Source organism: Numida meleagris, chromosome 25 (assembly GCF_002078875.1).
Source record: "Numida meleagris isolate 19003 breed g44 Domestic line chromosome 25, NumMel1.0, whole genome shotgun sequence".
Taxonomy (NCBI): Eukaryota; Metazoa; Chordata; class Aves; order Galliformes; family Numididae; genus Numida; species Numida meleagris.
Genome location: NC_034433.1, coordinates 4,101,193 through 4,116,650, shown reverse-complemented (window position 1 = coordinate 4,116,650; position 15,458 = coordinate 4,101,193). Strand labels below are relative to the sequence as shown.

The following is a 15,458-nucleotide window of genomic DNA, read 5'->3' as shown; positions in this document are numbered from 1 at the left end:
TCACTTTGCTATGGGATAGATGTTTTAGAAAGAGACCTAGAGAAATGGAAACGTAAGAGAAAAATCACATGAGAAGGAGTTGTTAGGTAGGCTTAGCTACAGATCTAAACCCAGGAAACTCCAGAATATGAAACCATTTGCAAATTGTAAGGAAGTTAGAGGTATGCGTAAAGTCACGTAATACTTGCAGTGAGGTTGCATCCAAATAGTGGCTGTTTCGTGTAGAGTCCATTCATAAATCTCCGAAGTGTATTTAGAACTGTTGTGCTCCTGACTTTACTTTGCTAGCCAGGCAAGGAAAGGGATTGTCCCCCTCTGCTCTGCCTGCTGCAGCCTCACTTCAAGCACAGGGTGCAGGTTTGGGTGCCATAGTGTAAAACATAAAACTTTTAAATGTTATAATGTTAATATAATAATATATGTTAATAATATAATGTTAATATAATAATGTTTAATGTTATAAAAATATAAAATAAAAAAGTCTAAATGGATGCTACCAGGAGCGATGTTTGAGCTTACATATGTGTAGAGGCAATCTATGGCATTACTTGAGTAAGTGAGAGATGCTAGGGTAGCTGTGACAGCATCATGTAAAAGTACCTTACTTGCCCCCTTTTCCCTCTGTACATGGGGAATGTGTGCAAGCATCACTGGGTTAAAATACTTAGTGTCTGCTGCCTGTTGAGTAGGCTCTGTACAAGACACTTTGGCAATAAACTATTCATAGGCCTTCCATGGGGAGATGGAAAAGACAATACAAAATAAAAAGGCAAGGGCAAGTGTTTGCAAGTAAGTAAGAAAATTAAACTCTTAGATATACAACAGGATTCTCTATATGTGTCTTGCAGAATTTACAGCAAATGGGGTTTAAAGATCTTCCTTGAAAGACTCACATACTAGGTGTTATGCAACACTTACACGTAGCTACAGCTGAGAAAATGAACGCGTCACTTCAAGGAGTCTGAACTGAAGTGTCCTGAAAGACGCGTGTCCCTTACCCCCAAACTGGACATATCTTTGGAACTAAACACTTTGTGTTGCCAGTGGAAGGTGAAAAGTTACGGTGAGACTGGAATGCTGCTTTTTTTGTTGTTATCTCTGCTAGTAAATATTTGTTTGAAAGAGAAATTACTGATTGAATCATGAGGTCCTTATCAGTTAGATCAATTTGGCGTGGGCAAAGTCTGCGTTTTTCCTAAAATGTGTGTATTTGATGGAGAAATGTGTTTCTGGATTCCAGAGGTTCCTTTAAATAAAAGTCATAAAAGAACAGAAGCTAAAATAAAATGACACTGATCCAGTCTGACACAAATCTTGCATGGGAAGCATGACATACATATTACTAGGTGCAGGGTTTTCAGTTCATTGCGTATCCTAAATCTTGCAATCATTTAGTCAAGTTTTCCTCAGTTTAGATGATTGTCTCAGAAGGGTTTTTAGGATTTAGTCCTTGTTGACTTTCTTAATGGCTAATAAGTTAGCAGCTGCAGACACAGAATTTCTAGCTCCAAATGAGATTTTGTAAATAAAACGCTTAAATTAAAAGAATGTTATAGCAGTATTAATAGTAAATCTGGAGGTTATCTGAGGAATGCTATACCACCTTGACATGAGACGTAATAGTCATAGTACCTGTGTGTAAATTAGAGAATGTAATGTGAACAAACTTGTTCTTCTGATACAAAATTGCTTTGAGCCTTTTAAAACAAAACTACAGAAAACAAGACATATAAGGAAGGAACTTAATACTCTAGGACTGGAAAGCTTTGATGATTTGTAAGATTGTCTGTCAAAATCACACTGCCACCTCTGCCTCACTGGGTTATTCTCTCCTGTATGTTTGATAAGTCACCAGTATGGAAGCCTCCTCCAAACTTGAGACATTGATAAACTGATGTGATTCTGCATATACTAGTCTATCAAAAGTTCAGAAGACATCCATCATATTTAACACCTCACTAGGAATACCCCATGATCTCGAGGACACTTTGTTAACTCACACACGCGTTCATTAACCCTTTGCCTTGCAAGCGAGTAAATACTTGCACACAAAGCTGAGCTACACATCCAGAAATTGGTAAATCCTTGACAGAATGTAGCACTTGTAGCCAGTAGTAATTTTCAAAACAAAAAACTTGGACAAGGTTGAAATCAGCTTGGGGGAAGAGCTTTGGGTGTTTTGTTCAATTGCAGCCATGCCATTCTCAAATCAAAATATTTTGTCATCATCATCATGGATGTCCATTTTTCTCTTTTATACTTACTCAAAATGTAGCCATACTTTTTTGTTTGTGTGCTTTAAAAATGGGAAAATATGAAAATACAACAAACATTTCCAAGAAAGGACTCAAAAAGATCTTTAGCCTAAAAAGTGGGAATAACTGAAAACCAAAGAAGCTGCGTTTTTAAATAACGTGTTTCATAGCATCACAAGTAATACAGTCGTGAGTCCTTTATGAGGCGTTTTGACTTCAAAGTAGATTTCAACACGACGTGTTGTGCCTTGCTTTTCCTTCCTCACTTTTACTTCTGTGGAGCTATTCCTGCTGTATTGCTGTGTGTGAAATCCTGAACGTTTGGAGATTACTTTTTTTTTTCCTTTTTTTAAGAGCCTTGCTTAAGTACTTTTGAAAATGTTGTGCTTTTACAGATTTAGTTTTGACAGTTATCAGTTTTCTCAAATAATAATGTTCCATGTAAACTGCAGTATGTTTATTCGAAGTGTTGGTTGTCCATCTAATACAGAAATTCAGCAGTATTCAGTTATTAGTCCTAACCAAAAGACATCATGTTATCAAAATGGAAACCATTACAGCAAAGAAGTAGTTAATTGATTAAAAAAGAACAGAATTTCAAAACAATTATTGTTTGTTATTTATGGCAGAAGTTGTTTTTTGTTGTGGGTTTTTTTTTTTTTGCCATAAAATACCACAAAATAAACACTGTCAACTTCTGTTATCGAATTTGTTAAGATGCAAAAAATATTGCATTTAGGAGAGGTTCTAAGGAGCTCTTTAAGAGTTATGTTATGACAGTACTTTAACTGCTATCATAAATATTTTGATAGTTGAGTCATAGGGAAATTTCTTGTTTGCAGGGAATTTTAGGAACTCAAGCTGAAGGTCTACAGTATTTATTCAACAGACCTTGTGGCATGTTAGCAAACACACAGTGTAACTAGAAGGTATAGAAGGTTTTAATTAAAGGTTTCAATCTCTGTAGTATTGTAGTAATTTTGCTTCTGGAAAGCGTAGCTTTGTTTTTTTAATTTGTGAAGTTTAAATCAACCAAGTACAATCAGTGGCTGCTAAGTGTGATGCCGGGAGAAATATTCAGTTTCAATCAAGCAATTAATTAATAACATCTGTAATTAAAGAATCTTTTTTTTTTGCAAGGAAAGTTGTAGGATCATTTGAATGATCTCATATGTAGCTTATATACATTATTAAAATTTTAATTGGTTTTGCTGGTTCAAATGTCCTGTGAAGCTCCCCAAAGCTGCTGTTTGAAGAAATCCCATTTTTGTCCTCATTAACTGTGTTCCTTCATAAAATACCCTTTGGAATCTTTTCTGTAATATAAATGACTTATTTCACTACTTGTGTTGCAGACGAAACCCATTTTTGGAACTGTTACTCCATTATTAATTATTGCAAATTTATAGTTTATACATATTGCAAATTGAGAGGTTGGAGGTTGTTTGAAACTTACAGCTTTCCTGGTTCTGTGGGGAAGGTAAACAAATAACTGAATTAAAAATTCATTTAACATCCTTCTGTTCATCAAATGAAGTTGTTGGAAAAAATTCTTGATAGCTAGGATACTTAATTTAAAAGTGCTTGTTTTCTATATTAATTTAGCTAACAGTTTGAAAAGAAAATAATAAAATCCATACTACCTGTAATATTTTCACCTGGCAAATTGATTCTTGACTACCACAATCATTTATAATCCCAGAGCACCAAGAGAAGTAAATGAAATACCTACAGTAGTTGTAGATCTCTTCTGGTGTCCAGAGCAAGTCCGCGGGGCTGTAGCAGTGATCCCAGCTCTGAGTCCAGCTGGAGCGCACTGGGCCTTTTCCCTATTTATCAGTTTGTGTGCATACACCAGGCTCCAGACAATCTGCAGAGCAATGCTACAGCTCTGAGACACGAACTTCCCACACAGCCTTTCCTGGGGTCGAAGCAAGGGCAGCTGCAAGTCCACATAAATCAAATAATAACTGGGTCATCAGGGACAGAGGCCACGGGGACCTTCACGTCACGATTTCCCAGAGTTCTCCCTGACTGATTACAAAGTATTTGCTTTCTTGGTAGAATTTAAAATTCTCCCATTTCGATTGCTTAACGTTGACATGCCTGAGTGTTAATGGAAGATGTTCACTGCTTTGCAGAGAAAATACTGCGATAGTATAACCTTGATGTATCTACATGAAATAATAATTGAATTTGCAGATACTTAATTAGGTCAATATTTTGAAACACAAAGCACTTAGCATGTTCTACCTGTTCTAATTCTAACATACCTGTGCAGATGCAGCATGCTGAGGATTTCTGCAGGTGACCATGTTTTTTATGGGTCTGTGGCATAATACACGGCAAAATGGCATTACCCTTCAAAGAAGAGCCGTGTTTGTATTCAGTTGGTTCTCAAGAACAGCGTGTTTTCATTTAGTCTGACACCGTTCAGCAACCTGTGACTGTGTCTTTGGAGGTGGAATTGTCTAGTTTGGCTTGTGAGAGAATAAAAGATCACCTCACAGATGGTATTGGAGCATTTTACAGGATTTTTGAGCTTTCAGATGCTTTGTATTGGTCATGTGTGGTCACTGGGGACTGAAATGCATGGGTTTTGAAGTATGGACAAAGATAACGATCTTGTAAATTAAATTATGAACAGCGTTTGTCTTCCCAGTAAAAGCAACCTCATTTGGCAACTTACTAAGATATCAAAAAAACCCAACACCTTTAATAGTAAAAATGGAAAGTTCATAACTGGTAGAATAGAAATATTTTGCATAGCATTTCTTTCACAAATACCACTGTCCTTTTCATCCAGCTTTTTGGTCTTTCTTTTGAAATATAAGCAGAGCTTTATGAAATGTTATCTGTTACATGCTACGGACTTCTAAAGCTGGTTTTTGTTTTGGTTTGGTTTGGTTTGGTTTTTTTTTCAGATAGAAGTTAGTTTACTGGCAAGCTATTCAAATATACCAGTGGGACATGGGTATTTAAAGCCTGCTGTCTTCAGGTGTGTTAAGTCTGAAACCTAGGTTTTCAGAATATATTTAATGCTGATTCTGCTCAGTGTTATAAAATCTATTGGATTCAGAGCAGATTTCTGAAAAAAGTATACAAGAACCTAAAGCTAATTTGTAGTAGAAATTAGAGTTCCACATCAAATATTAGACCGTGCCCATTTAGACCTACCCACGTGGCTGTCTTCATGGTTGTGGTAATAAAACTATTTTGCATCGTCATGCAGTGATTCAGACTGGAGGACTGGCCCATCGTAAATGAGTATATTTGCACGATTTTAGCATCCCTTCTCCTATTCAAGGCTTAGCATGACAATAAAACATGGAAGACGTGAGAACCCACTTGAATCACATAAAGAACTGCTGCAAAGAAGAGAAAAATAAACTGTTTTCCATACTTTTAAAGAATACAACAAGCAATAAAAAGCTTATTTCGGAATAAGGAAGATTTACTGTATGTTCTAGAAAAAACACGGCAGTAAAAATATCACTGGAATAATTGCCTATACAATCTTCATTACTGGAGATTTTGAAGATCGAGTTGGACTACATCACAGAACTTCAAAACTGTTATCTCAAAGTTATTTCGATCTGTAAGGAAGAGAAAGGAATGGTGGTATCTCTTCCAGCTCTAGTTTCTGTGATTTTTTCAGATTTTTAAGACAGTGGTAAGCTCTCAGATTAGTAATGTTCCTAATGCCATTTAAATAGGCAAAGGAAATCAGACACTTTGAACATGCTTTGCTAGAGGAGAGTAAACAAGATGTTACTCACAGGTATGGACTGAAAATACTAGCTGAAAAATCTGTTGTTAGGAGTGGAAATCCAGAAGTGCCAGTGAGGTGGTGTAGAAGGGACACAAAACATCGATGTGACCTGAACACCTTACACTGCACCACTTCTGCAGCCTCATTTCCATCACTAGTGTGAGCTGCGAGCTCCTGTAAAGTCTCATCTACAGAGAAAGCCTTCCTTTATGCAGTTAGGTCTAAGAAGTTGATGAGTGCTGAAAGTGCAGATTCAGAGAAAGCTTCCCTACATAGGCGCCTGTTGAGAGAACTCATTTTCAAGGAACGCAGAAATGTGTATTCATCTGAGCCAGCGATTCTAGATCTCTGTGACTTGCTTGGTATTTGAACAGTTAAAGGAAATCGTATCTACTCCAGCTGGGTCTTCTCTGCATAACTGACCCATTCGGCTTGATCTGGTATTGGATTGTTTACGTAACTTCAGTAATTAACCACTCTCAACCTCATTAATGAAACATAAACCACCTCTTCTACTCATTTATTATGCCCTTGTCAAACAAAACTTAAACAAAGGGCAAAATCTCAGCAATGGAACAGTCCAAAAGCTACTGGGATCTGACTACAAGCCGTTACGGTCACTTTGTTGTTGTTTTGCAGTAAAAATTAAACAGAAGTGATGGCATTGTCTATTGCTTTTGGCTAACTTCTCACAAAAACATCTGAGGTCTGTCACATGAGGGCAATGATGCCTCGACAACTATTTTGGTCATTTCAGTGCAAAATACTGATGTTCCAGTTCATTACTGTAAATCATTAAATGATGAAAGCAAGAGTCAAATACTAAACAACTGGGATACTTTGGAAAACGAATTGCTTGTTACAGTGTACTTTGTTAAATGTGAGTTAAAGGTTATGTTGAAATATAGATTATTTCATTATAGGATTAAGTCGCTCTTGCTAGTAAACTGCTCTGAATAGCATTAAAAAGAGTATGAACCAAAAAAATCAGATGCACTAAAATGTTCTAAGTTAATCTTTACCTATTTTTTATTCTAGAGAAATATTGTGGAGGTGGGCTGGCAGACTCATACAAAAAATGTTGAGCTACTTAAACTTAGAATTTGTTGAGGAACTTATGGAAAAAAAAAAAAGAACTGGCAAGTTTTCTGATTACCTTCTGTGATAGAGTTATTAATCTTCAAATGATGCAGTGATTCTGGCACTTTTTTTTTCAGCATGGCATGGACAAACCTCAGCCCTGGGTGAAAACCAGTTTATGTAGTAATTACTCTACAGCATAATTAGTCGAGATGTTTGAGAAGGACATGCTTTTTTATTGCTAGCATCTGCCTCTTTTGCCTGCAAAAGCCATCGCCTTTGTCAGGTCACTTTTAACTTAAGAACATGAGCATAATAGGTCAGGGCCTGTCTTTTCCTGCATACAGGTATGAGCTCTGCTGGCTGGGGCCCTAGCCAGGCTACGCTCCTTAAGATCCAATGTAATGTTTCTGATGATGAAGCGAAATATTAAAATATATATATACATGCTATTTGTATGATAAGTTCACGTGTTTAAAATCTACTAATTTCTGTAGCTTCACAAAGTTTGTGTGACATTTCCTTTGAGCACTGGTTTGCAAAGCTCTCATCTTCCCTACATGGAGCTTTTCAAAGCAGTGTTATTTATTTACAGAAATTAAAGAATAGCAGTCTTCATAGAGCAAAACTGTTTCAGCAGAGGAATGAGTGTGAGGCTAGTCAAGGAAATGTCATCAGGCAGCACCTTTCAGCTTGAACTTACACCTTGTTATACATTATTTACTTTGCTGCCAGTTTCTGGGTAAATTAAGGGCCGTACCTGGTGCACGTTGTTTCAAAATCCTCAGGACCAAACCCTGAACTCATCCCAGCTTCAGGCACCCGTGCTGTGCTGAGAATTCACTGCGGCGTCTGATACCAAACCCTTTGATTGCCCTTCCTGTGCTTCTCTGGTCTGCCTAGAGTTCTTTCCTTTGGGATTTTCCTCCTGCGTGCTCGAGCCTCCTAATGAACGATACCCTAAACGCTGTGTATTTATTCCATCACAGAAATATTATTGATGATTTTACCAAGATGGCTTAGAAGTGTTTTTGGTTCCATAGCAGCTTTGCTGATTTGGAGAGCCTCAATATATTTCTATCTAGCATATATTTTTCCTGCTAGAACAAATCCTTGTTCTGTTTGACAAAATACAGTCGTGTGGTTAAGAGTTATTAAAAGCATTAAAGCACTAACCTCTTGTAACCTCATTTTTCACTTTGTACACATACATAAGTGTTTAATCGAATTGAAGTTAAACACTAAAATGTTTGAGAGGCCAAATTTATACATTCTCTTCAGTTTATACAGAACTGATGTGATAAGCCAAAGAAATTATAAGACACCACTGCTCTGAAAATGCTCATCCGATGATTTGTTTAAGCTCTGTTGCTACGTAATAGAAGTTCTGGTGAGAAGCATGCCTAGCATTTAAATCAAGGAGTTTTGTCCTACTGGGATCTGATCTGTCCTGGCGCCACACTAGCTCATTCTGCTGTTCTTTGCAAGTTGAACAAATGATTCTGTGTCAAGAGATCTGGAGAGGGAGCGAGCCACGTCCCTGAGCGAGAACGCGAGAGTAAGAGCTCTGTAGTGGTAGCACAGTAGGACTCCATCTTCTTTTCATTCTGCGTTTTTATTTCAGACAGTCAGAAACCCACAGAAGGGCTGCACCAAGCCTGGAATAGAAGCCTGATAAAGCAGTGTCCCTCTCTTGTCTCCACTTGGCATGAAAGGCTAGAATGTTATCTCTGAAGCCAGGGAAAAGTAAGCATGAAATCATGCCCAAAGGCAAGTAGAAATGCAAGGAAGAGAACAGATCAAACACAACAATCCAAGTGCAACAGTGCGACTTCTGCTGAGGTGTAAGGATCATTCATGCTGCACAAGACTGCTTGTTCCTTTATCTGCCTTCCTAGGTGATATGAATTGGAATTGCTGGTGCTGCATTGAACTTACTGAGTACCCCCCGATTGTAAAATGGAATTCAAATGTTATAGGTTGCAAATCTGATGTCACAGAACTTCCTTAAGTAGACTAGGGTGTGAGGTGAGAAGATACTTAACTGGTATACACACACCATTTTGTGTAGCTGCTCTGTGTGGCTGCTCGCGGGCTCTGTGACAAGTGAAGCATGAAGAGAAGCTTTAAAGGCAGCCGTGGAGCTGGAAGTGTAGACAGAGTGGAACAGCAGGAGGCGGGGGCAACTGGGGGACAGACTGTGGCACAGGAGGAACAGACACTGGCTTCAGCGTGGGGTGTTATGTCCATCTCAGGAAAGGATACACTTCTGCCCACTTGTTCCATAACCAGAATTGTGAAGAAAACAATTTGTCAGTTTTCCAAATGCTCAGAGATCAACCCTTACGAAAAAAGGAATTCTGGTAACAACTGATTTTTTCTTATGCGTCTGTCTCAAAGGAGATTTAAACTTGAAAGTCGACTCAAGGCAGTAGTCCTGCTAACACGTTGCTGAAAGTATTGCTTATAAAGTCGGTAATATCAAATAAAAATGTGACACAATGGAAAGTTAAGCATCAGGGACATCACAGAGCACTAACAGTAGTTTTAGTTAGCAAATAACAAAGAACGAAGTCAGCATTACAGAGCTTGTTATTTTAACTTGAGTAGAGGATGTTTACTGTTCGGGGGACAAACAAGAATACAGATAAGATGACAGCTCAGCAGACCTCAGCCCACAATTTATCACACACTGCTTAAAGGAGTATTTAAAAAGATAACCAGGACCCCCGTGGGTCACGGCCACCTGCCCTTCTGCAAACAGCGAGCGGCACCACGAGCCGGGCTCCTGGGCTGGCGCTTTGTGTCCGGGTCTCCTCGTGCTCCGAAAGAAATGCCGTGAGAGCCTGGAGGCACCGTGTGTGAGGGCAGGGACCTCTGAGAGCCGCCCGAGTGCGGCGTTCTGGCACGGAGAAATCACATCACAAGGGTTAAGACATCGATGCGATGCAGATTTCTTTGTAACGCTATTTCCGTCGGGAGTTTGCCTGCCCGCAAAACAAAAAAGCAAAACCGCAAGGGAGTCGTATTCTCCTTTGAAAACGACGCCGTTAACGCGTGGACTGCCGGCTTCGGGGCTTCGAGCCCCGTCGCCAGCCGGCCTCCACGCCGCGGCGGGGCGGGCTCCAAGGCCGTGCAGCGCTCAGCGTGGCCGCCAGGCGGCGGCGCGGGCTCAGCGGCCGCTCCGGGGCCGGCCCGCGCCTGCGCAGCTGCGGCGCCAGGAGCGCGGCCCGGAAAAGGCGGCGGAGCGCGCGCGGCGCCCGCGCGGTGGGGGCTCGTGGCTCGGGCTGCCCGCTCCGGCGGTACGGGGCGCGCGCCGCCGGGCATGGGGCCGCCGCGGGAGTGAGCAGCGCGGCCCGTCCTGCGCCCGCCATGACCTGCACCATCGAGAAGATCCTGACGGACGCGAAGACCTTGTTGGAGCGGCTGAAGGAGCACGACACCGCAGCCGAGTCGCTCATTGACCAGTCCGCCGTCCTGCACCAGCGCGTGGCCGCTATGAGGGAGGCGGGCGCGGCGCCGGCCGAGAGGGGCAGCGCGGCGGCGGCACCCACAGCCGCGTCTCGGCGGGGCCGGGGCGCCCCGGCGGATCGCTCGGACGGCTCTCGGCTGCGGCCGCACATGCTGCTGTGCCAGGAGAACACGCAGATCCGCGACCTGCGGCAGGAGAACCGCGGTGAGCCGGGCCGGGCGGGGGCTGGGCCGGGCCGGGCGGCTGTTACCCTCGCGACGGTGCGAGCGGGGCTGCCGGCGGAGCGGGGGCGGGGGGCTGGGTAGCGTGGGGCCGCCGAGCGGGGCTGAGGGCATCCGGGCGTCCTCCGACCGCGCTCATCGGCCGCGCCGCGATCTGTGTCCTGTAGCGCTGTGGATCTCTCTGGAGGAGCACCAGGATGCGTTAGAGCTCATCATGAGCAAATACAGAAAGCAGATGTTGCAGCTGTTGCAAGGGAGAAAAGGTGAAGATGCGGAACCAGTCCTGAAAGTTCATCAGGCCAACTCTGTGGTAAGGTGGGATGGGGACAGGAGAGGGAATAGGAAACTTGCTCTCTTGTTTGCTTTCGTGCAGTGTTTGTCTCCTTTCATGGGACCGCTCTGCTCCAGGATACGTTCTGTGAAGCTCTGGTCTCTTCGGTGTTTTTTTTCCTCCGTTCTTTCTACAGCTTCCAGGTTGTTATGATTGTTATATAGAGGACCCTGAAAAGCACACACTTCTCATTGCCCGCCCGCACAGAGGCTTGCACTGTGTGCACTGGGTGGCAGATTCCTTGAGTTAAGCTTTTATGTCTTTGTTTCTCCTTGAGAACAGTGCGTCAGAGGTATCATTATTACTGATCAGTAATTGTAACAAAGGGAAAAGAGCCTCCAAAATCTCTGTAAGCTGCAGTATGTTATGGACTTAATAAATGATCAATTCCAAATGCTTTTAAATCCAGATACACAGTACAACAGCCTAAAAGCCTACCTTTGTCTGTGTCACATACACTGACTTCAGCAGGCTGAGAACTGACTGCTGATAACTTCTGCTTGGTTTACATTTAGGTGTCTGATTAACAATATAATAATGTGGGATATCTGATTAAAGATTATTAAGTTAGGTATTTGTTAAAATATATGTTTATGTGATGGGAAAATACGAAGCTGGTTCAATGTAACTAGATCTCATATCTTATGTTTTTGTTTAAATCTGTTTTGTGCTGCTTAGGTCTTCTGAAGCTAAGCAGTGCAGGTCTTCCATTGCTTGCTTAGGTGCACAAATTGCTTTGTTTATTAAGACTTACAATGTGGACAAAGCTTCTGACATTCTCTGTCACTGTTTTTACTCCATTGCAATGGCACGGGAATACAAAACTGGAAAGACTTTGGAAGAACCTCTTATACCATGGTGGAGTATACCTAGACTACTTAAACACTAAGGCAAAATCTTCTCTACTTCAAATTAAGTTTATGAATTCTTTCCTACTTACAACTTTGGAAAACAATCACAACCTTCTAAGAGCTTTTGAAGAGTCTCATTCTTATTTAACCATCTTGCTGTTTGACAAACACATTGTTCTTTCTTCTCAGATTGTTATGTAAACTTGTCTTGTTCCTCTCGCTCTCTGTAGGTACGCTAATCTGTTTACATGTTTTCTCAATAATGGAATTCAAAACTGGATTCTCTACTCGGGTGGTACATCTGTCTTTCAGAGGCAGAGCAGAGTAATTATGGGCATTTATTGAGGTGAAACTCCACCCTATAATGTTATCTGACATTTCCCACAGTACCACGTGATATCATTGTATTATGTTGTATTAAAATGCTTCAAAACTTCCAGATCCTTGTTTTATAACTCCTTGTGAATTGCTGATCTGTTTGTGTTCACATACATGAGTTCCTCCCCAAATACGATATTTTGAAATTTAATGTTCATCGGATAAGAACTAATGCTGTATTACATGTTGGAATAATTACATGTTACACGCATTTTTGAGCTTCAAAAAAAAAAAAAAGCAACTTCGAAAGGATTGGGAATATTTCTACACAGATTCTTTTGGGAGCTAATGCAGGAGACTCCAGTCTTCCTCATTGTTTGGTGGTTTTGTTTTTGGTTTGATTGTTTTATTTAGTCTTAAAGTTTCACTTGCTTTTGTGTCAGATGTTCTTATAAATTCAGTCAAGCTTTTCTAACAAAGCAATGTAGAACTTGCTGCATACTAATTGTATTCACTTGAGCATGGATCTGTTGTCTTAGTCCTTGTCATACTTGAAATGATTTCCGTATGTGTAAGGGTGCACTACTGACTGGTGTTGTTCTATTCACTGTTCTCATTGATGACTGATGATAGTGGACAATAAGGTACATGATGCTGCCTTTGTTTGTATAATTAGGGAGGATTACACGTGGTTGGGAGGAAAAGGTTAAAAGTCAAAATAGGAAAATAGTCCAAAATTAATAAGATGAAAGTAAATGATTTATAAGGAATAAATTACTACTGCTTTTGCCTGAACGTATTAACTGTGTTATTTTTCCATGTCTTTCAGGAAATTGAAGGTCAAATAGATAGAATATGTGAGATGGGTGAAGTGATGAGAAAAGCTATACAAGTTGATGATGATCATTTTTTTAAGGTTCAGGAGAAACTAGCTCAGCTGGAGGTAAGAACCAATGTCATTGCTAAGGACAGATCAAGCTTCTGGAGGCTCTAGACGTGCTCTGGAGTTTGCTTGCGTTATAGATCAAATATCTATAACAGTAAAAAATGGGGATGGTGGGTGAGGTTGGGAGGTAAGGAATGTATTCTGTTTATTTTCAAATTCTTGATATTTCTAGCATCTTAATGATAAAGCCAAAACTAAAAGGCGTACTTTAAATGATGTGGTTCACCTCTTGCTAGCACTGCATTAATGTTTGTGTTAAAAATTAGAGTTGTATTAGGCTGTGAAGGAGTGGGGTTACTTGATTAAAGGTCTATAATCTTTGTGAATTAGCTCATCTCTATTTCAGCCAAAATACTGATTTTTTTTCTTTTTTTTTTTTTTTCAGCTTGAAAACAAAGAGCTGCGTGAACTATTGTCAATCAGCAAAGAATCTTTTGAGGTTGGGAGAGAAGATATGCGTGACAGTGAAGCTTAGGTCACAAAATATCCTAATCTTGACTTCAGAGACTATTAGGAAGCCACCCAACAAGGATGACTTGTTCTTTCAGGTGTTTCGTGTTTGTTTTATCTATCCAAATGTGTGGCCTGTTTTCTCTGCGTTACTCTGAAATCACATATTCCTGATGGCAAAGGCTTGCATTGCTGTTCTGTCTTCTTAATTGCAGCGTACAGATGCATAACAGTGAAGTACTTTTGGTGCATACTCTTTCGTGACAGTTTATCTCGTGAATGCTATTTTTGATAAGCTTTAGTCAGTAATTCCAACTGTGCAGTTGTCACTTAAAACTGCCTCATCAGTAGCTGACAAACATAATACAGATTATGGTTATTTTATTTGCTAGAAGGAATAAGATTATTTGAAAACTGCATTATAAATAATAGCTTCACATCTTGCTTTGCCTGCTCAGAGTAGGCACGTAGAGGTTTTGCTTTGCTTTGAAGACCCAACACACAGTATTTGGTCAGATTAACATTCATACTTGAAAAACCACTTAGAGGCAAATCAAGGGAATATCAGATAGCCAACAGAGCACTTTAATTACTAACTTATATGAGGAGTACAGTTTGCCTTGATTTAGAGAAGACCAGTGAGAATGACCCTTTCTCACACCTCAGCATTTCTGATTTTTACTGCATATCTGAGGCCGCTTTTTTTTTCCTGTAGGCAGACCTGTTCTTTCTTTGCCTGTGCTTTGAGGGGTATGGACGCTGGCTAGCTCTGATCTGAAGGCAGTGCGCTCAAGTCAAGATAGTATATATTACAGAGAATACAGTGCTTTCAGATCAAAGCTGTTTGGCCTCCCACCACTTTGAATTTCAGGAAGGGTGAGGTGTGCCTTGAATTAAACCAAAACCAACCACACAGACAGGTTTTTAATGTCATATTGCAGGTATGTCTAGTGACAGATGTTGCTTAGTTTCTGCAAAATCCTATACTGGGTGAAATTGAAGTTGCAGTGTAGTAGGATTTTATCAATATTGTGATGTTTTCAGTGGCAATTTAATGTGTTTTTTTGTCTTTCTTGCCTGTGATCAAGAAAATACTTCAATAACAGTAAACATCTAATTGTCAATATTAATTAAATTTTTATGCTGTTTTTACCTGTGTGAGAATTTTGATAGATACAGAGGGCGATTGAGGTCTTTGCTTATTATGGGACATTTCTCTGCAACCCTTTGGAATATCCAGAAAAAGAGTTTAGTTGATACAGGGGATTCCTGTACAGGAGCATTGTACAAAATTCTTTCCTAAAATATTTTAAGAGGGAATAAAAGAAACTACGGGCACTATTTTCTCAGTGGTGTTCTGTTTTGTAAACCGTGGCAGTGATTCAGTCGGTGTTGCCTGTACCCAAGACTGCCACAGTTATAAAAATTGTGTATTTGAGCTCCTTAAAATGAGCAGAATCTAGAAATGTGTGGTGGTGCATTTTTACCTTAATGACCCAAGTGCAAGGTAACACTCCTCTAAGGAGGGTGAAAAGCTGAGTTATCGCTAATACCTAGTCAGCAGAGTTGGCTTAGCTCCCAACGCCAGCATGTCCCTGTTACTTCAGAGCAGGCGTGCGCTTCGGTGGGGAAGCAGCCGGGCTGCCTGCCCAGCGCTGCCCCAGCTCCATGCCCTCTAAGGGGCGGCGGTGCTGTGTGGCCTGGTAGTCGCGCTCGGCCTGCCGGGGAGGCTGACGGGCAAAGCCGCCGTCCCCGCCTCGCC

The 15,458-nt window shown here is 40.8% G+C and overlaps 1 protein-coding gene across 1 annotated transcript; it reads left to right on the top strand.

Moving 5' to 3' along the window:
• SIKE1 (suppressor of IKBKE 1) lies at window positions 10,343–15,034 on the top strand. The gene is made up of 4 exons (XM_021377019.1): window positions 10,343–10,783; window positions 10,968–11,110; window positions 13,130–13,243; window positions 13,632–15,034. The coding sequence occupies exons 1-4, from the start codon at window positions 10,480–10,482 to the stop codon at window positions 13,719–13,721; spliced, it is 651 nt and encodes a 216-aa protein (XP_021232694.1). The 5' UTR covers window positions 10,343–10,479; the 3' UTR covers window positions 13,722–15,034.